The following is a 23,579-nucleotide window of genomic DNA, read 5'->3' as shown; positions in this document are numbered from 1 at the left end:
TTTCCACGGCAACGTTCATCGTTTATAAGTTAATAATTGCAAATAATAAAGCAGATGGGCTGTAGTTCTGTCCCACTGTTTTTAATTCAAGTTATGTAGTGTGCACGTCTCCATGTTTGAGTGCTTTACTGTGACGCGGTGCGGCCCAGCACGTTGCAAAGAATCCAAGTGTTGAATTTCATGACACGTGAAGCATGCACGCATCCGTGAAACCTCCATAAAATCAAAACAATATATCCATTGTTAGGCCGACTCAAGGCGCAGCTGAGACCACTGAGGCAGGCAGAGTTGAAGCAGCATGCCAAGACTATTGCCACCCGGGTGCGGTGCAGTGGAGCCAAGGGCGAAAAGACCACTGGTCCTGAGTGCTTGTTTAGGAGGGAGGGAGGTAGGGCTGGGCTGGGTCGCTGAGTGCAGGGTCTGAGCCCAGGGGATGGGTTGGATCTGGGGATGCTGGCGGCACAGCACGTCTCTTGTGGTTTTTCATGGAACCAGCTGTTTGCACTTGAGCTGTGTGGGGACAGCTGCCGGCTTCCTGTTGAGCGCCATGCCCCCGTAGGTGTGAATGACACATCTGTTCTGGGGAATTTTTATCACCTAGATGGGCAGGGATCTAATTCAGAGACCTGACATCCATCACTCCAAAATGTTTCTTTTGGTTCTGCCAATCCCATCCCACTCTCTCCAGTAACTAGCCAAGCACTAATCTGATTTTCTTCACTCTGAATTGTTTTTATTTTCTAGAAAGTAATTCTATAACTGGATTATACTATGCAGATTTCAGTATGCTGCTGCTTTCATTCAGCATAATTATCTTGAGATTCGTTTTTGTTGCGTGTATAAATATTCCCCTTTTATTTTTCAATGGGGCCATTTTATGTTATGCAACTACTGCATGGTCCAGTAATTTATTGTGTTGAAGGAAGTTGAATTGTTTCCAGGTTCTACTCTAGTCCTGCTGATCTGTAGGATTTTTTGTGGATGTTCACCTTCATTTCTCTTGAGTAAGTACCGAGTAATGGAATTGTTAGGTCATGTGGAAGATATATATTTAACTTTTTGTGAAACTATTATTCTGCTTTTTCCAGTGGTTATACTGTTTCACATCTCTGTCTACAGTATATGGCATTTTTAGTACAATCACATCCTGTTGCCACTGGTTGGTGTAGTTACCCTTTAGTTTTAATCATTGTAGTGAGTAGGTTGTATTATTTTGGTATGGCATAATTTGCATTCTTGCAAGCACAGTGTTGTTGAGCATTTTTTCATATGCTTATTTCCCACCTTCTCTGATGAAGGAACTGCTAAACCTCTTACCCATTCTAAATTGTCTTCTTATTACAGATTGAGTTGTAAAAGCTCTTTATTTTAGACATAGGTTTTAAGTTTGTTCTGTTTTGCAAATTTTTTCAGTCCATTAGTTTATCTTAATTTTTAAGAGTGTTATAGTTTATATCTAGAGGTCCCCATAAAGCCTCATGTGTGATAAGGTGGGGTCTGGGGAGATGATTGGATCCTGGGGTGATGACACCCATCAGTGGTTTACACCCTAATGGGTTAAATGTGATGTCTGGAAGTAAAGCCTGGTAGGAGGAGGGTGGTCACTGGGCGCGTGGTCTGCATCTCTCCCTGTCCCCTTAATTTCTTTCTGCTTCCTGCTTACCCTGATATGAGCTGTTTTTCCTCTGCCATGTGATGCTGTCTTGGAACCAGCAGACTGAAACCTCTGCAAACTATAAGCCAAAATAAACCTTTCTTGTTTTAAGTTGTGAATATTAGGTGTAGCATTTCAGTAAGGAGAAAGTAGACAAATAGTTTCTTTTGAAGAGTATCAGGTTTTTTTTTTTTTTTGGTGAATAGCTTGATTTTTTTCCCCATCTATGTGTCCTAGTATAAGAAATCTTCACCAAATCAAAGGTTTTTCTTTTTTCCCCCACACATTGAATATATTTAGTTCCTATTTGTAAGTCTATGTTTCCTTTAAAATTAATGCTTGTAAATGATAACAGGGATTTTTCTTTTGTGTATATGGCTGTCCACATACAAATAGGGTAGCCAGGATATGACTACTATATTGTAGCATTGTTTTAAAATTCCTTAGTGATTTGGTTGAAAATCACTTCATCATTTGATTGTGATAACTTTCTGTTGCTGCAAGAAAAATACTTGGAAAAAAATCACCTTAAAGGAGCATAGTTTATTTTGACTGATGACTGGACTTCAGTTCATGGTCAGCTACCTCCATTGTTATGGTTTGTAGTCAGACTGATCATCATGCTGGTGGGAGCATGTGGCACAGGAGGCTCTTTGCCTCATAACAACAGGAATCACAGATGAAACCAGAAAACACTGTCTGGACTGGGAACAAAGTAGAGTCCCCAAGGGCATTCCCTGATGACCCACTTCTGTTAAGTAGGCTGCGCCTCCTGACAGTCCATTCAGCTATGCATGTATCAGTGGATTAACTCATGGATGAGGTTAGTGACCTCATAAGCCTATCTGACTGTCTGGGGAATACTTCATGTTTAAACTGTAACATTGACCTGATATATGTGGATCTTATTTCTGGATTCTGTGCTCCAGTGAATTATATTTTTTCTTGCCCAAACCACAGTGTCTTGCTTATTGTATGTTTATAAAATTTGTATTAAAATCTGGTAGTACAATTCCACTTTTTTTTTGTTTTTAAAAAGCTTTATTTCCTTTGTCTGTTCAAACTCTTCAAAAGGTACTTTTAAAAAAATTGAAAGCCAAGCCAAATTCCTGTGTGTTAACACCTATGATTTGAAATCATTTCAATTCCTACCAGAAATCATCACAGTATTTTGAGTTGGGATTGTGTCAATGCTGTACATGAAATGTTACATTGATAAATAGCTGCTTATTATATATGGGCATAAATTATTCATCCATTCAAGAATATTTATTGGTTGCCTGCCATATGAAAAGGATCATTCTAGAAACTGTGTTGAGAACATATATCAGACAACAATTTTGACTCCATAGAGAATTCATTTAAGTAAATGGAAGGAGAGATAGAGCATAAATAGATTAAATAGTAAATTTTGTAGTCTGTTACAGAGGCTTGTCAGTTGTGGCTCATCAGCTTTTAGCAGTTATTTGTTCCCTATTTTAGGGGATCTATAAAGTCAGACTTTTCATAATAATCTCAAAAGAGATTATTTACCTTACAAAACTTTATTGATTATGTAATGCACATAAGATAACCTTTTAAATTGAAAAATCCAGTGGTTTTTAATTCACAAAGTTGTGCTATGCCACCAGTGTCTAATTTTAGATATTTTCATCATTTCCAGAAGAAACACTCTTCATTCCATCTTCTGGTAATAGTAATGCACTTTTTACTTCTGCGGTTTTTCCAATTCTGGACTCTTCATATAAATTAAATCATAAGGGCTGGGGATTTAGCTCATTGGCACAGGGCCTTCCTGGCAAGTGCGAGACGGTGAGTTCAATCCCCAGTACAAAAGAAAAACAATTGAAATGTAGATTAAATCATAAATCAGATATGGAGCTTTTTGTATCTGTTTTATTTCACCTCGCACTTCTATTGATAACTGAACTATGCTGATAGACTTGAGGATAATGACTTGATGTACTATTTTTATACAGTAACTGTAAAGTAGAAATACTAACAGATGAAATGTCCTTAGATTTGAATATTTTTTTAGAGTGAAGCAAAGTTGTTGCTTCAAGCAAAACAACTGACAATGTCAGAGACAAATTGAAAAATTAGGAAGGTGGCAAACTTACAGCTGCTACTTTGAGCCTGATAGTGTCCTAATATTTGGTAACTTTTCTGATGAGATTGCTGGTAATGTTAATTAGATTTGAGACTGTTGGGTAATATATAAGATCTGCATAACTCAGGGAATCAGTATTTTCCTGTGAATCAGTGTAGTTTAGACTCATGCATGTTTCAAAGTGTACCATAGACCAGTGAATTTTAAGGTAATAGTGTACAAAAAGTTCACTTACATGGTTTTATATTCCATGTTGTCACTAACTTGTAAAAAACTGTTGCTGATTGATTTTTTTGTGTGTACCTGTCAAAGAATATCCTTGATTGTATGAAAATGCTATTAAATTCTTCTCCTTTTTGTGACTGCTGTTTGTTTGTAGCCAAATTGTCCTCATGTGCTTCTCCCAAGTCACCTGTTGCAACACATTGACTATAGAAGCAGCTATGAGAATCCAGCTATTTTTATTTTATTTTTTATTTAAAGAGAAAAAAAGGAAAAAAAGCAGTAAAAGGGTACAAGTAATATAGAATTTCAAGAAAAAAATATACAGTAAGACATCACTAGTTAATAGATTACATATTGTCATCTTAGAAACATTTGTCCAAATTACAAAATTAAAGCATACAAAGTGGACATTCATACAGTGAGATTGCAGACAGTTCTGTTCAATGATCCAACAAAAACTCAGTAATACGGTTTTCTATCCTACACACTTAAATATTCATGCAGTTATATCCTTTAGACCACTTTCTTTTCCTCTGCTTTTTACAATAACAATTACACATTTGGGTTTTATTACTCCTATAGTTACTACTTGTTTTTTTAAGAGAATAAAACCAAATGTGACAAAACAAAACAGAGCCAATTAGAACAGAAGGATGGGCATAGTATATGATGCAAAAATAGAATACCAGGTGATCAAAAATGGTTACCATTGCCCCTCTTGCTATTTTAAAAAGAGTTGCCTATATCATCAGGTATAATAGAATTGACCAAAACAGTACAGAACAAGACCAATAAAACCTACACTGGAGACCTTACACGACTTCAAAAAGAAGATAATAATCAAACCATAATGGGCATCCTAGTAAATCTTACTGCCTTCAAAGTGATTGCCTATACCCTCAAACTTGATACTATCAAACAAAACAGAATATAGTAAAATCAGAACAAGATGGGGAGAGCAATACTGGGGTTCAAATCAGGTTAATAGGAAAACAAAAAAGTTACTATAATATATCCCACTATTTTTAAATTTAGTTTTCCCTTAATTAAAAAAATAAATTTAAAAAAAAGGGGAGATTGAGATAAAAGAAGAGATAGTAACAGAACAACACAGGTCAGAACCGAACAATTTAAGCACCATTGTGTTTCACCATCAGATAACCTAACATAATAGTAGTCACCTTAGTGTCTCTTTCCTTGAATTATTTGAGTATAACTTCGAATATAATAGCATCAAACATATCAAGACAGTGTGAAGCCGTTCAAGAGAATGAAAGAATTACAGGGTATTTAGAATCAGCTAACAGAAAATGAACAATGGTTTCTGTGTTATCTCTTTACCTATAAAAAATTTTGTTTATACTATCGCATATAGTAAAATATAGTAAGATACAACATGTTAAAACCAATGGAAACAGATGAAAAACAGCTTGATGGGACTTCAAGGTGATATTAAATCAGCACTAGCTATTATTATATCTTGTTTTCTCAAAATAGCTATTTGTACCATCACAAAAACTATTCCAATTAATGAGTGAAAACATTATATGGCTTCAAACCAACATGATTGGGAATCATGATTACCACATACTTTTATGTATTCTTATCATTTATTACACAAGGGAAACTATTTGGTATTTATACATGTGAGTTTGATTTATTTCACTTATGAGTATGGTCTCAACCTGTGTCTATTTGTTTATAAATATCTCAGTGTGATCATTCTTTATAGCTGAGTAGTACTCCATCGTATAAAAATACCACAACTTTTTTATCCATTCCTCAGTTGATGGACACTTAGGTTGTTTCCAAGATCTGGCTATTACAAATTGTCTGCTATAAACATGGTTACACATATATCACTGTGGTATGATATTTTCAGTTGTTTTGGGAATATGCCTAGAAGTGGAATTGCTGGGTCAAATGGGGCTTTCAATCTCAGCTTCCTGAGAAATCTCCAGACTGACCTCCACAGTGGTTGCACCAGTCTACACTACCACCAAAAATGCAGGAGAGTTCCTTTTTCCCCACAGCCTCTCCAGCATTTGTTGTTGGTGGTTTTCTTGATCTTGGCCATTCTTTCAGGAGTGAGATGAAATCTCAGTGTGGTTTTAATTTGCATTTCTCTAATGACTAATGATGATAAACATTTTTTCCTATATTTATTTGCCGTTTGTATTTCTTCATCTGAGAATTGTGTATTCATCTCAGATGCCCCTTTTTTGAATTGGATCTTTGAATTTTGGGGGTCTGATCTTTTTTTTAATTCTTTAAATGTTTTAGACAGAAGTCCTTTGTCTGAGGGGCAGTTCATTAAGATTTTTTTCCCAGTTTGTGGGTTTTCTTTTTACTATGCTGGAGATTTCTTTTGACGTGCAGAAACTTTTTAATAAGAGGTGATCCCATTTATTGACTCTGGGAAGTATTTCCCATGCGGTTTGAGTCCTGTTCATGAATTCTCTACCTAGTACTATGTCTTCAAGGTTTTTACCCAATTTGTCTTCCAATAGATTATGTTTCTGTTTTAATATTTAGATCTTTGATCCATTTAGATTTTATTTTAGTACATGGTGATAGGCATGGGTCTAGTTTTAGTTTCCAGCATATGGAGAGCCAGTTTTTCCAACACCATTTATTAAAGAGACTGTCGTTCTTCCAGTGAACATGTTTGGCCCCTTTATCAAAGATAAGGTGGTTGAGTGTGTTTGTAGTTGTGGTTGTATCTTCTGTTTTGTTCCACTGATCTTTGAGTCTATTTTGGTTCCAGTATCATGTTGATTTTACTACAGTTGCTTTGTAGTATAACTTCAGGTCAGGGATTGTGATGCCTCCTGCCTTGCCTTTGCTGCTTAGAACTATCCTTGTTATTCTAGGTCTGTTCTTGCTCCAGATGAATTTTAGGGATGATTTCTTGAGGTCTGTGAAGTATATTGATGGTATTCTTATTGGGATTGCGTTGCATCTATAAAAAATTTGGGAGAATGGCCATTTTCACAATATTTAAGAATCCAGCTATTTTTAAATTAAGCAATAAACATTAGTTTTACAAAAATTATAAAGCTATCACTTCTTGCTTAAGTTTCTTTAGTTTTACTCTGGTAAATGTTGATTGATATAAACCATGTAAATGGAAGTGATTTGAGATTTTCAGAGTAGGAAAAGGTCCTGAGACCAAAAGCATAGTAACAGCAAGTTTCATAAACTGTTTTTATGTTTTTGACGAAGAGGTTAGGGAGGAGGAGCCCAGATACTACAAAATTGTGCAGAGGTGGCCTTTGTGAGTTGTTGGAATGTTTCTCTAAGAAGAAAATATTCTGACAAAAATTTTCTAAGAGGTGAAGGAGTAAAGTGTGTTTTGAGAATACCTAGAAGCAACAAGATGCTTGGAATGGTCAGGAAGTCATTGTGGCTTCTGTTGTGTGATACCTCAGGCGAGTATGACCGGTACAGTACGGTTAAAGAAAAATATGTAGTGGGTTGCATTGGTGGTGGTGGTTAGATATTTGGACTTCACAAACTGTTTGATAGCTTTAGTTTTCAGTCATTGGAATAAACAGCCACTGAATTGTTTTCAGTTTAGTACATGTGGTATCTTATATTTTTAAAAAGGTTACTGATTACAGTGTGAATTGTCACAAATCATTGTAGTGTTAAAGATAGAAACAGGAAAACTAGTTAGGAACCTGCTGTTACTAAGATGATGGAGAAATGTAGTTTAGACAGTGTTGAGCAGGATAGGTGAAGTGTTAGATTTTATATGCTCTGGAGATTAATCCAGTAGCATTTCCTGATACATTGTGTGTGGGATATAAAAGACTAGAATCTGGGTGACTGAAGATATTTGACCTGAGCAAATCTTACTGTGTGGGAGATTAAGTTGATAATACCTTTTCTCTTTTGGTTTTTTTTTATTAGTGTATGTTTGCAATAAATGGTAATTATTTTCATTTTGGACAACTGCTATGTATCTGTAGCATATTTTAATCATTTTTACCTTTCTCCCTTCCCTTCCTGTCTCCCTTACCCGCACATTTTGTTTGCTTATAATAAAACACTTTAGTTTCTGAAAACTTTTCTCTTATGAAAGTAGGTTTTTTTCTCTTGAAAGCCTTTAATATAAGATTAAGGAAATTTTTTATATTTTCTCTTGATTGTCTAAGGTAGTTTTACAAAATGATTTCCTTTTATTTTTGCATGGCATTTATTTTTTATTTTTACTAAAGTAGTTTATAATTGACATTCTGGCCTGGATAATTTTTTTTTTAGTGGAATTATTTGCATTTTTTGGATAGTCTGTTCTGTGTCCACTAGATACCGGTAGCATCTCCTCACACCCAGTTGTAACAACTGAATTCTCAAGCACTGCCAGATGTTTCTTTGGGAACAGAATATTGCTTCTAGTTGAGAACTACTTCAGTAAAGAATGCTAAAAAGCTGACATCCAGATTTTGACTATACAGTTTTATTTCCGCCACATTAAAATCATTCAATACCTAATCTAAAAATACCTTAATATATAGAGAATATGGGAGAAAGACAACTAGGGCCTGAACTCGAATCAGTCATTTGAAATGTGGTGTCCAGAATCTCAGCAGAAGAGTGTTAGACTTTGACAATGAAAGAATTACTAAGCTGATTGTATCTCCGAAGGATGCTTTGTGTATTTTGTCTTGTATTTGTACAGTATTAATACACTTTAATTTTTATCTTGGCTCCTTTCCGTGATTGTGTGGTTTACTTGAACAGTGGGAAACAGTAGAAGGTCATGTACATGGGAATAGGCCTGACTTCTGTTCCTTAATTTTATGACCTAAGAGGGAAAAAAAGCATTTATTTTTTCTTTAATTTTTGAGACAGGGTCTTGCTATGTAGCCCAGGCTGGCCTCAAACTCACTGCGATCTTCCTGCCTCAGTCTCCCCTAAGTAATGGGATTGCAGGTGTGCGCCACCACACCTGGCTAATACTTACTGTTAAAATCAGTTAAACTAATGTATTGAAAACCTTTTAAACATTGAAAGCTTTTTGAGGAGTGATTAATATATGGAGATATTATTTTGCCTGCCTTAAAAATGTAAACTTATCATTATGTAGTACTTAAAATTGGAACATAGTTCTAGACCTATACTCTTACTTCTATAGCCACTAGTTGTATGTGTAGTTATTGAGCACTTGGTATGTGCTCAGTCTGGATAGAGATGTAAGCAATGTAAATATAGGATGTCATAGTTTGAAGGCTTAGTATTAAAGTCATATTACTGATTTTATGATTACATATTAGAATGCTATATGTGGAAATACTGCATTAAATAGATTATAGAAATTAATTTAATTTTTAAAAAACCTTTAAAATGTTTTTACTAGAGAATTAAAAATTACATATATGTCTCAATTATTTCTATTCAAACCCACTGCCAGATTTATTAGATGTTAATTCATGGAAGACAATGAGTGATGTCTTCTATAATATATATGTTCTGTAGAATCAGGAAATTTTATTTTAGGGAGAATTTCTCATGTAAATTTTAGTAGCATTTACTGATTACATTTTCTTCAAACTATGGAATCTGTGATGCTGTGAATTTTTATTTAAATTTAAGAAATTTGCAAAGTTTAGATTTCAGTTTATTTTTTTTGAAATGTGTAGTTTGTGTTTTGAAACAATGAAACATTCAAATGTAATGTATTAAATTTTACAACAAAGAAGAGCACAATTAAGTCCCTGAGATGAATTGATTATTTAAGTTATGGCTGTCTTATGTTTTTATTTGCCTATGTTGTGTTGTCATATATAATTGTAGAAACAGGTGAACTATTTATTACTTGTGTCCCAGCCTACTTTTACATTATTGTGCTATCAGACACAATAATAAAAATAATAAGGCAGATTATAAGAAGAAACTGATACAAGCTTGTGTCATTAGAATAGCTTAATTCTTTTTACACTTAAGGAATTATTAGAACACAAGTGAATCCATTTCATAAATGTGTTCTATTTTTGTATATATTAGTTTAAGCATTTATGTTGCAAAAAGATTTAAAAGCTCCCAATTTTAATTCAGCCTTCCATTTTATAGATTTACATCTGATTCTAAGGGAAGATAATTTTTCAAATTTCACTTAATCGAATCTCAAGTAAAACTCAAATTTTCTAATGTCTCTCTCTCTCATGTACATAGAGTAAGTACCTTTATGATATATTAGTGTTTTAAAGAATATAATATTAAGTAAGGATTATATCCAGAACACTTTATGTCTTTAAAATGATAGTTACCATATATAATAATTGAATTGGTTTTTAAGTTCCATGTTTATATTTTTTTCTGAATTATCGTTGGTCTTTTGATGTACAACAGTAGGAAATTTAGAGGCAGGTGAAGGAAACTGATGATATCAACTGAACAGGTTAATTCTTTTGATTAAAATTTTTTTCCAAAATAGGCCTATTTGGTATCACATGGGACCTAAAATTTTTCCTTTTGTGTTTACTTCTTAAAGGTTCATCCAACAAAGCACTTACTTAGAGTTCTTTGTTATACATCTCTTGTCTTGATCCTCAGCATTCCAGTTATCTTGTGGAAATGATTAATCATTGCCCATTGGTAGGCATAAATTATTAACAATTTCTTCTTCAGGCAAAGAACAATAGATTTCTATTGGTGAAGATTTCTATTCATTTCTCCCTTGAGTTGTACTGTAATTACACAACAACCTATTTCTGGATATTAATGGCGTTAGATAAGAGCCATGTATTAAACAGGCTCAAAGTTTATTCCCCCTCTGATGTGAAACTCCTTCTAAGGCCATTTGTGTTGTTTGAGGGAGAGATGGTGGTATGAAGAAGTAAGTGTTTGATAGTTTGAGAGACCTGTTCATATTTAATTACCTCTGCCTTTGGGCTTTCATTGATTTACATTATTTATACCATTTGTATTTAATACAGAAATCTTCTTGGTGCATCTACTTTTTACACTAAAAATAGTGGCATGGTTCCTGAAAACGTTGTCTTTCTTTCTTTCTTTTTATTTACCCAAGTGTGTAGGTATAAGAGCTTTTAGGTGAGTATCAGGAAGAAAGTTCTAGGTATTGTTTTCATTGCTTGTGGAGAGTTAGGAGCACCTATCTTCCCTTCATATAAGAAATTATAAACCTGTAAACTAAGGCTTGGGAATTGGGTGAAGCCCTGCGACTTTTAAGTGATGAAGTTTTAGGAAGGTTGCTTGTGTCCTAAAGCTTTTGGTTTATTCTAATGTAAATTTTCAGTGTATTACATATTGATTTTTATTAAAGATTCTAGTGTCAAGCATAGCATGGAATTACTATGGATCTAAGACAGTGCTGGTCAGGAGAAGATAAATGCTGTAGTTAGTACCCAGATTTCTGTAAAACTTATGTCTTTTTCGGAGTTTTAGTGTTCTGTTTAAGTTTGTAAAGTTGGATCTCAAGTCCTAGCAAGAGCTTCTGTTCTGTTACTTGATCTTTTTCTGAGATAACATTTATACTTTGGTAAAATTTTACATGTTTTTGTCCTACATACTCCTTTTTAATCTTTTTTCTTTTTTTTCTAAATTTTTATATGTTCCATCAAATTTTTCTTCTATTTAGTTTGAGTTTGCTTTTCCCAGCATAGCTTTAAATTTTTCAAGTCTGTGGTTCTTAGTAATCTTAGTTGTAGTAGATTCATAATGATTTGGTCATACAAAAATAGCATTATCCTCATTTTATATTTTTGAGACTAGAAATCAGAGTTTTGAGAAAAAATTGTTGCTGCTTCTTTTAATACATTTATTCCAGCGGGCAGCACTTCCCGGTTTATTTGAAGTAGTTTTTTTTTTTTTAAAGGTTCAGATTTTTTTTGTCATTCTGATAGAAATTGATTCTTGTTTGTTGTTAACTTAGTTAAGAAAGGATTGAGCTATGTTCTGGCACAGTAGGTGTTGGTTCTGCCTGAATTTAGGGATTGTCTTATTCTTCTTGAGTATTTGCTTTATTTTTAAAATCCCTCAAATCTGAAGATAAGCTAAGTTAGAAAACTTTGCTTCTATGCTAAAGATCCCCCCTCCCTTTTTCCTCTTATAGCTAGCTATGCCAATCAACTTGCTTCATTGTGACTCTGTGCGTACCTTCCCTTATTGGTGACCAGGCTTCAGCCTATTTATCCCTCTAGTAAAACAATCCAGGGGTTGCATACTGGTGCTGACAGGATTCCACTGTTGTTAATTTACCGAGGGTAGAGAGTGTGACTCCTCATTTGTTTATCATCTGTCCTCACCTCTTATATTCACTGCTTTGGATTATGAGCTATTGGAAGGAGTCTGCATGAGAGAAGATGCTTTTCTCACAAGGGGAAGATGAACTCTAGCAAACCTTATTTGGCTGTCTTCCATTACACCACATCTAATATCTAATAGAAATTATTATTATTATTATTTTTTTTTTTTGGCTTTTTCGTTTTTATCGGTACCGGGGATCGAACTCACGACTGCCTGCTTCCAAGGCAGGTGCTTATGCCGCTGAGCTAAACCTCCAGCCCCCTAATAGAAATTATTTAAGTTTCTGGAAAATAAAGGTTTCTCTGATGATGATGCATACTCTTCCTGTTTTTTGTTTTATTGTTAATTCAGTCAAGGTTTTAAAAAGTGAATAAGGCAATGAGCAGTTGTATTTTTATCTCACCAATATTTTAACTAGTGTATATACTTTTTCAGCATGTTTAATTTGATAAAAATACAATCATAAGGAACAAAATGGCAGCTTGCTAGGGGCTGGGTGCAGAGTCTCTGAGGAGAAATCGGATCAGATGCTAGAATATGAAAACATGGAGAGGGCCAGACTAATAGATAATGATTCTTATTAATCAAGGTGGCAACAGAAGGGAAAAATAAAACTAGGAAGAGGAAGGAAAAGTGCGGGTGGAGAGCTGAGGCCCGATGTGCTCACTGAGCCCCATTCCATGCTGTGCTGAGAATGCCCAGAGGATCTAAGGTCATGCTGAGACCGCGGCTGCGGATAACCCCGGGAGGATGCGGCACAGTGAGCAGTGGATCCAAGGGGAAGAGCTGTATTGGCTCTCTAGGACTACTGGAAATTAAAACCTGGGGCCCTGCGAAGCAGCCAAAGCCACTTGGCAGTGCTGGAGGAGACTGCGAGAGGCTCCAGGGCTCTGAAGCCGGATACTGCACAGTTTTCTGACTGATCCATGCTGTGCTGGAATGCAGTGAAGACACACGGTGCAGTGTGCAGTGGACCCAAGAGGAAGATCTGCATTGAGTCTTGGTGAGTACTAGGGACTGGGTCTTGCGGCTGCTATTGCTGGCTGGAGGACATCTTGGAATTGGGCAGAGCCCACCACCATGGCGGCATCAGTAACACACAGAGGTCTGGTGGAGGACATCTTGGAGTTGGGCACAGCCTGGCACTGAGGTGACATCAGGTAGTCGCCCCTGGCACAGAGAGGTCTGGTGGAGGATATCTTGGAATTGGGCAGAGCCCGGCGCCAGCAGTGACATCAGATAGTTGCCTCTGGTGCAGAGAGGTCTGGTAGAGAATAGCTTGGATGTGGGCATAGCCCTGTGCCATGGTCACATCAGTCAGCCGCTCCTGGCACAGAGAGAACTGGCGGGATCTGCTGGGGCTGAACCATGCCTCTGGTTGGGACCCAATAAGTAGATACAAAATTGTCATGACTCTGTGATGTCCACAAGGTAGAGCCTAACTTGCGGATTGACTGGCACAGAGGCTGGAGGCTAGCCTGCATCATCCCTGCCTATCTCAGGTAACAGAAAATTGGGGAGGGCAGCAAAAACTCCAGTCATCACTCTATGGAAAGACCCTAAGCAATACAGAGAGGGCCAGAGACCCCCAGGACACACCAGTCTGAAAGAAACCAGAAACATGACAAGAGATAGAAATAAAAAAAAATCTCCAGCTGCCGAACCTGGGAAAATAAGCCCAGGAGAAGTAAATACAGAAGAGAACTAGCACAGTAACCATCCAATACTAGACACAACATTAGCTGATATAAAGAAATACCTTCATGACCTTATAGATGAATATAAAACTGTATTTCTGACCCAAGTGAGGGAGGATATAAGGAGATTAATTAAAGAAATGCTAAGTCCTTCCCAAGAGAACACAGATGGAAGAATGGAGGAAATCAGAAAAGAAAGAGAAACCTCTGAGGAAGAATTTAAACATAACTTAGAATACATGAAACAGATCCAGAGAGATTACCAGGAAACTAAAAGCTCCATTGAAAACTGGCAAAATACATTGACAGAAAGTAAAGTTAGCCTTTTGAAACTTGAAGAGAGGTTTGTGATATATGACCATGAAAGAAAAGAGGAACCAGAAAGAAACAATTCAAAGGCTAGAAGATGACAAAAGGATACATAACTTAAGAATAAGGCACCGTGAGTGAGGCAGCAGGGGTAACCAAAAATGAACTACAAAGAGTATTCACAGATACATTAAAGGAAAACTTCCCAAGCATAGGAAAAAGAAATGATATCCAGATAAATGAGGCATACAGAACTCCAGTCACCTACAACCAAAACAGATCTACACCCAGACATATAATAATCAAGATTCCAGAAATTCACCAAAAGAACAGAATACTAAAAGCAGCCAGGGAAAAGAAGCAGATTACCTACAATGGGAAAATTATCAAAATAACAATAGACTTATCAACACAAACTCTCAAATTGAGAAGGGCCTGGGGAGAAATTACCCAAGCTGTGAAAGAAAATAATTTGCAACCAAGACTGATATACCCAGAAAAACTCTCTCCAAATTAATGGAGAAATAAGATGTTTCCAAGACAAGGAGGAACTGTGGGAGTTCATGTCCACCAACCTAACCCTACAGAGAGTCCTGAAGGACATTCCAGAGAGAGAGAGGAAGGGTTACCAGGATTCCAGCAACAGTGGCAGAGAGGCCTCTGAGTGGGGCAGACAGTGGAATGAGGGAGTGAGGTGGACAAATTAAAGCAGTAAAGTGGAGTAGCAGACATGAGGCAGAGACGGTAAGCTATAGTCTTTAATATAGATAGCCTTGATACACTAAAAAAAGGCAGAGGTCATTTTTAATAGTGTATCAGGATTTAAAAGTCACAGTAGTCTGTTTTTTTTTTTTTTTCCTTTTTTTTTTTTTGTCTTTTTCGTTTTTATCGGTACTGGGTATTGAACTCACGACTGCATGCTTGCAAGGCAGGTGCTTATGCTGCTGAGCTAAATCCCCAGCCCCAGTCACAGTAGTCTTACTGCTCTGTTTGAATTTATTTTGTTCTGGTCTTCCACTCATATCAGATTTGAGGGCACAGACATCTAATCCCAAAATACCAGGTTATACAATGGTAACTATCCTTAATTTCCTATTAACTTAAACTGAAACCTTGTATTACTTACATTGTCTTATAATGACTGATCTTATTTGAATCTGATTTGTTAGATTCAAGTGGTTTTGCCTTGGCTGACTTTATTCGAATTTGGTATGCTTCATAGTATCAAGTCTAAAATAGAGGCAACTACTCTGGAGATGGCAAGATGTAAAAGATATCCATACCGGTTTTGATTATTAACAGGTCTCAAGTCCTACAATGTTTTCAAAGTTGTGTTTTTATAAAAATAGCTATGTAATACTATGCTTAACTATAGTAAGCCTGATGATGTGGACAAGTCTATTGAAAATAACAAGAGAAAGCATAGTAACTAATCACCTAATATTGTGGTCTTATGTGTCTTTTTCATTACATATTTTTTCTAGGAATTTGTTTTGCTGTCTTGTTATGATTTGTTTTCCCTATCATACAGAGAGGATAGATACACATATAGAAATTCACACATGGGAAGAATTTTTTAAACTTCATGGGAACAGATTATACAATGCAAGATGTAATGAACAGATACTCTGAAGAAGAAGAGACACTTAAGAAACCCAATGCTAATTCTGTAGCATTAGGATATAAAATCTAGCAATACTATTATTCACTGTTCAGAGTAATATTAGTCCAGTCTCTTAATTTCAATTTCAGCATGCGTAAAGATAAGGACAGCTACTACAAAGAGAATGAGAAACACTATTGTAGTCATTATTGGCTTCTCCAATATCAGATCTTGAAGACCTAAAAAGCCTTCATCATCCTGTAATGATTTGATTAGTTCTATAATATGCAGTATGTATTCAATGTGTGTGAAGATGGGGACAACTATTTGGAAGAAAACTAGAGACAATAAGATAGATAGTGAAGATCTCCAGTGGCCTTGCTTTGAAATCTGCATTTCTTTAAATTGTTTCTTTTTGAACTGTTGTTTCTGTTTTGATATGTTTAATCTTACCCTCTTCAAGATAAAAAACAAGTTTGTAGGACTGATAACCATATTAGTAAGATTTTGTTGGATCATTGAGCAGAACTGTTGGCAATGTCACTATTTGAATGTCACTTTACATACTTTAATTTTGTAACCTGAACAACTATTTCTAAGATGACAGTATTTAACTTATCAGCTGGTGATTTCTTACTGTTTATTTTTCTGTAATTCTGTATTATTTCTACCCTTTTTTGTCCATTTTTTTGTTGATCTTTAAATAAAAAATACAGTCATAGATTTATTTCTAAGATTATTTATATGCCAAATTTATAAAAGAATAACTGTTTAATTTTGACATCTATTTGTGCAGATGCTAATTGGTACTTATTTGCTTTTTAGATAATGGATTCTACATCTCTGTTACCAGCATTTTTAGATGTGGATTTGACAGTATCACGTATTGAATGTTGTTCCAAGGATATTCTTGTGAAATTTCAAGGCAGAAAAAATGGTGAATGTGAGTTTGACTACCACATATTGCAGAGAGAAATACAGCATATTCCAAAAATAAAAGATAATGTGGACATCTTTGAGTTTTGTTTAGTGGAAGAAAGAATAACTGGAGAATGGCAGAGAGGAAGAGTCATGAAAAAGAAAAATGAACTCTATACAGTGCTCCTTATAGATCAAGGAGAAGAATTAACAGTTGATAGTACACAGGTTGCTTCAGCCTGTAATAATATATTTGATCTACCACCACGGGTAGTGTTTGGTATTTTTGCCAACATTCTTCCAGTTGGAGAAAAGTGGTCTTGTAAGGCTTTGAATTACTTCCAGTCTTTAGTAGGAATACAACTGAAAGGTCATGTGCAGGCTATTTTGCCTCTGCAAATGATTCTTCTTGAAGTGCCACAAGTTATATCCTGGGCTCTTGAGTTACAATTAGGAAGATTTATTGATGGAGATTCATTTCGTCTTATTGTTGAAATGTTAAAAGAATTTCCTCAAAAAATGCCTGATTTACTACAAGATGAAAGAACTAGATTGTCATTAAGTGATTATGACAATTTACTTGACATTCAACATATTTTGGATAATTTGCAGCCATCTTTATCAGAAGGAAGTTTTGAAAGTGTCAGGATATCATCTGCATTGAGTCCAAATAAATTTTATTGTCAGTTGGTTAAATGGATTCCAGAGCTAGAAAACCTGACAGTGTGTATGACTCTACATTATGATATTATTAGTCAAGAAACTAGTCCCAACTGTGATAATTTTGGACTACTTTGTGTTGCGAAAAGCAGAAATGGACAGTGGCGTAGAGGAATTCCTCAGCAGCTCTTGCCCAATAATCAAGTAAAAATTTGGTTTATGGATTATGGCAGTTGTGAGACTATACCTTCAATTTATGTAAAGAAACTGAAACAGGATTTTAGTTTAGTACCATTATTTTCATTTCCATGTTCCCTGACGTATTTACACAGTTCGGATAGAGATGTACGAAAACTTCAATTGAGTGTATTTAAACAGGCCTTGTTAGGACAAACAGTATATGCACACATTGATAGGTTCAATAAGGATGAACATTTGTATTATGTGACATTACAGACTCTAGAATCTACAGTTAATTCTGAGTGTCTGCTAAAGACTATGGGCACACAAATATTTTGTCCAATGACTAGATCAAAACTCTCCAACATCTCAAGTGAGCCAGGTGCTTATGATATAAACAGCTTTGCAGTTGAGAGTTTTGTTGGAAATACTGAACAATCAATAAATTGTTTAAATAAAAATGATATTTTAAAAGTAGGTTGTTCGGTTAAAACTGTAGAAATGGTGGTGAAGACTGTCTATGTAGCTTTTGTGTCATATGTATTAAACCCCTCAAATTTCTGGGTACGTACTAATAACCATCAGAATGAATTTCAAGATATAATGAAAAATATAAATAAATGTTATGATTCATGTGAAAATGATGAACTGATTCTAAGAAATCCTAAGCCTGGAATGTTTTGTTGTGCTAGATACAGCAAGGACAGATGTTTTTACAGAGCGCTCATCACTGAAATTAATGATTGTAAGGCTAATGTGTATTTTTTAGATTATGGAAACACCGATTCCATACCTTTCTTTGATGTGAAAATTTTGCTTCCAGAATTTTGTGAATTGCCTGCTTTAGCCATGTGCTGTTCACTTGCACATACAATTCCGGTTGAAGATTTATGGGTAAAGGCAGCAGTTGATTATTTTAAAAAAATTGTTTTGCACAAAGAAATTTTGCTTCAAGTTATAAGAAAAAAAGAAGACAAGTATACTGTAAATATTCAAAGTATTGAATCCTCAGAAGATACTGATGTTGTGTCTCTTATGTCAAAAGCTGGATATGCAGAATATTGGGAAATAGAGCCAGAATATTTCCCAGAATCTGTAACTGAATGTTCAGTGTTAAATTTAAAGTCTAAAAGGAAAGTCAGTACTAAGAACATCACATCTGCCCTTCTTGAAAGACCTAAACCTAAAAAACACCTGTCAAATAAGTTTGAAGAAAAAAGTTTATCTTTGTGCAAATCCCAAGCTGTTAATTTCTTAGAGTTAAAAAATCCTTTCATTTTATCTTTGGAATCTGATTCATCAAGGCCTTATAAGGAACATATATTTAAACCAGGAACTGTTCTTGAAGTTAAATGTTCTCATTACTATGGCCCAAGTGACTTTTCCTGCCAACTCCAGTGCAAGTTAGAAGACCTAAAGTTACTGATGGAACAAATTCAGAGTTATTATAGCATTCATTCTGACCCTTACCAGATTGGGCAGATTGCTTGTATTGCTAAATATTCCAAAGATGGGAAGTGGTATAGAGCTGCTGTTTTGACTCAGGTATCAAACAAAGAAGTTGATGTAATATTTGTGGACTATGGTTACCAAGAACGAGTTTTAATTAAAGATCTTTGCGCTATTAATCCACATTTTCTTTTTTTAGAAGGCCAAGCTTTCAGATGTTGTCTTAGCCATTTACTTGAACCAGTTAGCTATAAATCATTCTGTTGGACAAGAAAAGCATCCAGAGACTTTGGACTTTTTATTTCTTCCTCTAGAGGGTTACTGACTTGCATAATTTATGCCCTAGGTCTTATACAGCCTAATTGTTTATATAATTTAGTGGACTTGCAGTCTTCATTTACTAGTGCAAAAGAATTTCTTACCAGTCATGGGTCAGTACAATATAGCACATTATCATATCCATTGCCATATTCAATTAGTCTGTACAGTTATTATTATTCTTCCTTTAATATAAAAATTGGAAGTGAAGAAGTAGTATATATATCTCACATATGTAGTCCCCAAAAGTTTTATTGCCAACTTAGTAGAAATTATAAAGATTTAGACATGCTGAAAACAAAAATCATAGAGATGATTAGCCTAAAAAATTGCCCAAAGTATGATTCTAGTAAAATGAGACTGTGTATATCTAAATATGCAGAGGATGGTCTCTCATACAGAGTACTAGCAAAACCAACGGGTTCATCGTCTGAATTTCTAGTGTATTTTGTGGACTTTGGAAATAAACAATTAGTCCAAGAAAATATGTTGGTGGCTATTTCAGATCAGTTTCCAGAGTTGCTGTTTACACCTATGCAAGCTGTTAAGTGTTTTTTGTCAGATCTTAGAGATACAGAGACTCCAGAAGAAATCAATAACTGGTTTGAAAACAAATTTTTGGGAAAATCATTAAAGGCCATGATACTTTCCAGGGAGTCAGATGGCCAGCTTGGTATAGAGTTATATGATGGGTGTCAACATGTAAATCAGAAAATTAAAATACTGCTTCATAATTATAGAAAAAAACATTTTGATCAAGGACAATATGTGGAAAAGGATCATAATTTAAATAAGAATAAGAGACATGCTGTTTCTCAGAAAGGTAAAATAGAATACAACTATCACCATAATATGATAAATAACACTAATCTAGTAACATATTCTGAAAACAAAATAGACCAGTTAATGCATCGCAGAAGTACATATGTCAAGCTTTTGAAACCACCATTTTGTTATAAAATTGAACCAGTGTCCAAAAACAAAGTGAAGTTGTTGAATGATGGACTTAAAAATAAAGGTATAAAAGTTATCCATGGATCTATACACATTCTTAATGAAAGTGATATGGGACAGAAATCAGTAAAGGTTGTGTCACAGTCATTTATCAGAGGGTTAAATCAAGCAATCTCAGAAAATTCACATAATTTAATTAGACCACAGATCAAAGATCTTCCTGAACCCAAAATTTACTTGAATGCCCAAGTAAAAGGGTATGTATCCAATATCAACAATCCAGCAAGTTTCCATATTCAGCTTGCTGAGAATGAAAAGATTATCCTAAGACTCGCAGATGCTCTAAATGGAAGGGCAAATAGAGTGAAAGAACAAAGCTCAGTTAAACTTTCGTTGAAAGACCTTGTTGTTGCAGAGTACCCTGGTGACAATGCCATTTACAGAGCAGTTATTAAGAAAATTTTGCCAGAAAATACTTTTGAAGTGGAATTTATTGATTATGGTAATACTGCTATAGTGAACAGATCTAAAATTTATGAACTTAAGACGAAATTCTTAACTATTCCTCAACTGGGAATCCATTCTTTTCTCAGTGGAATAAAATGGAATGAGCCTGCTCAAATATGGGACAGTAAAACTGTGGATTATTTTGCCTCAGTAGTAAGTAAAAAAATAGTGTCTTGTGAATTTTTGAAAAAGCATGACCAGAAATGGGAAGTTAGTATAATTTGTGATGAAAAATGTGTCATCAGTGAACTACTTAAATGGACAGCATATTGGAAACCACAGAAGACAGTATTGCGAAGGCCTTCGGTTGGCTCTCAGAGTGTGAGCCATGATGAAGATAAGGAAGTGATAAAGGGAAGATCTAATGAATACGAAGAGTCTTCGATCCTTCAACCCTCTTCCCAGCAGCCCGTTAAAATTCCCTTTGAACAGTTAAAACCTGGACAACTTGAAAAAGCCAAAATACTTTGTGTTTCGAAGAGTGGAAGATTTTATGTGAAGTTATTAAAGAATAAAAACATCTTATCAGATTTAACTGTATTAGTTACTAAAGAAGAAGAAAGCACCTCATCAGTGGAAAATACTGAAGAAGACTTAGAATGTTTGGCAAAATCTAAAAAATCTTTGAAGTGGTATCAATCAAGAGTAGAGAAGAAGTGTGTTGATGAAAATGTGCTTGTTTTTTTAGTAGATCATGGTAGGTATGAAACGGTGCCTCTAAATAATACCAGAGTGCTTTGTAATGAAATCATAAATATTCCAAGACAAGCTGTGCCTTGTAAATGGATTTGGTTTGAAAATTCTAAGAGTATACCTTTTGAGTCCATTGTGTATTTATTTCCTCATTTTGAAGTAAGTATCCTTTTCCTAAAATATTTAGACACTGCTTGGGAAGTAGATATTTTGTTAAATGGTGTGCTACTTTTAGAATATTTCAGCCCAAATACAATTAAGGTTGAAGAAAACAAAGTTCAGTCTTCAGGAATTATTTTCAGCATGGAATCTCTGGCTCTTATGTCACCATGTGGAGTAAGACCCTTTACTTGGACACAGCTTCAAAGTGGTGGGCAGCATTGTGGTATCGCTACTGCTGTTTCTGATCCATCAGACTTCTGGGTTCAGCTAGAAGATTTTTTTGACACAATGAAGTATCTCTTTGTGTTGCTTTCTGATCTACCAGAAACCTTAGAAACATTACCTCAAGAGCTCATTATTCCTGGTTGTAGTTGTTTATTGAAATGTGAAATGGAAGATCAATGGAATAGAGTAGAAATTTCTGAAGTCTCTGATCGGCTTTTGCTTCTTAAGCTGGTTGACTATGGCTTTTCTTTTTATATACCTTATTCAGGTAGAAAAAATCTTAAAGTTGTTCCTGAGGAACTTTTGAATTTGCCAAGGTTAAGTTATCCATGTATCTTACATGGCATTTTACCTGTTACAGGAAAACATTGGAATGAAAAAGTCAAAAGCTTTTTAAATGATTTTCTAAGCAAACCAGGCTTAGTTTTTCAGTTTCGAGAATGTGATTTTAAAACAAAACTGAAGGTAGATGTCATTCATGGGACAAAGAGTTTGACAGATATACTAGTTGCATCTGGACTTGCAGTGTATTCTGAGGATTCAGCTGATCTTGATGTAATTACTGCTACTGGATGTACTAAAATCCAAGGTGGGTTATGGAATAAAGCTGTTTGTCCTGTGTTAAATCACGATTGTGACAAAATACAAAGTGTGAATTGTATATGCACTGAGAAACAAAAGCTAAAGAAATGGAAACCTTTGAAGAGGAAAGTCCATAAACTCTTCTTTAAGAGAAGCCATGTCAGTAACAAATTACATTTTAGAAATTTAAAATTGAGAAATAAAGGTCGTAATAGAAAACATAGTACTCAGAGTACCACTACGTTTGATACATGTGGAGTGGCTTCATTTTGGGAACCGCCTGATTGCCTGAAAAATAATACCAGTTGGTTTGAGAACATTTTTGAAAAACTACCAACTGAAGGAATACAGGAAAATAACAGTGGACTTGATAACAGGAGTAAAAGTGCTGTTACGTTAATGAAGAAACTATGTCAGAAAACTTAAAAGGTAAGCAGTCATTTTTCAGTCTTTCTGTAGATTCTTTTTTTGATATTTTATGGGCTAAAATTATCCAGATTGAATACAGTATATGGCAAGAAAGCAAGAAAAACTCTTAATAAGACCCATGATATTTATAACATACTCTTTTTTTGTTTTTCAGTGGAGGGAAATAAAACCTTAAATCATTTTTGCTTTAGATCAGCAACAAAAAACATATGGAATACTCAGTAATTACCTTGTTTTAGATGTTCAGATGTTCCAGGGTAAAATTGGTAAGCCTGGGACAATAACTTCTGATATTAAACCATGTTAAAAAATCCATATTTTCCTAAGAGTCAGTGTATGTTGAATATATTTTATTTGATAAACTGTTCTAATTTCAAAGCCATTGGTATCATTTATCATTACTTTTACCTTTTTAAGATGGCCTTTCATACTAAAATTTGTTTCAGTTGCTATCTAGGAGTGATAATTAGAACCATGGTTACCATTTTTTTCTAGAAAATATGGGTGATTATAAAAAGGATTATTAAAGTGTATGAAAGATGCATATGTAATTGCATCTGTAAGTCTATATCTGGTGTTTTTTCCTTTATATACTTCATATTTTATGGGGTTTTTATATTTATCTTTTGTTTG

The 23,579-nt window shown here is 35.0% G+C and overlaps 1 protein-coding gene across 1 annotated transcript; it reads left to right on the top strand.

Moving 5' to 3' along the window:
- Positions 1 to 15,896: 15,896 nt before the first annotated feature.
- Positions 15,897 to 23,141, top strand: Tdrd15 (tudor domain containing 15). Its single transcript, XM_013155719.2, has one exon. It carries the CDS (start codon positions 16,698 to 16,700, stop codon positions 22,941 to 22,943), a length of 6,246 nt encoding a protein of 2,081 aa, XP_013011173.2. The 5' UTR covers positions 15,897 to 16,697; the 3' UTR covers positions 22,944 to 23,141.
- The last annotated feature ends 438 nt before the right edge of the window (positions 23,142 to 23,579 follow it).

The sequence above is a fragment of the Cavia porcellus genome, unplaced genomic scaffold (assembly GCF_034190915.1).
Source record: "Cavia porcellus strain 051 isolate PalLab524CR breed Dunkin Hartley unplaced genomic scaffold, mCavPor4.1 scaffold_1, whole genome shotgun sequence".
Taxonomy (NCBI): Eukaryota; Metazoa; Chordata; class Mammalia; order Rodentia; family Caviidae; genus Cavia; species Cavia porcellus.
This window is presented reverse-complemented; position numbering and strand designations above follow the sequence as displayed.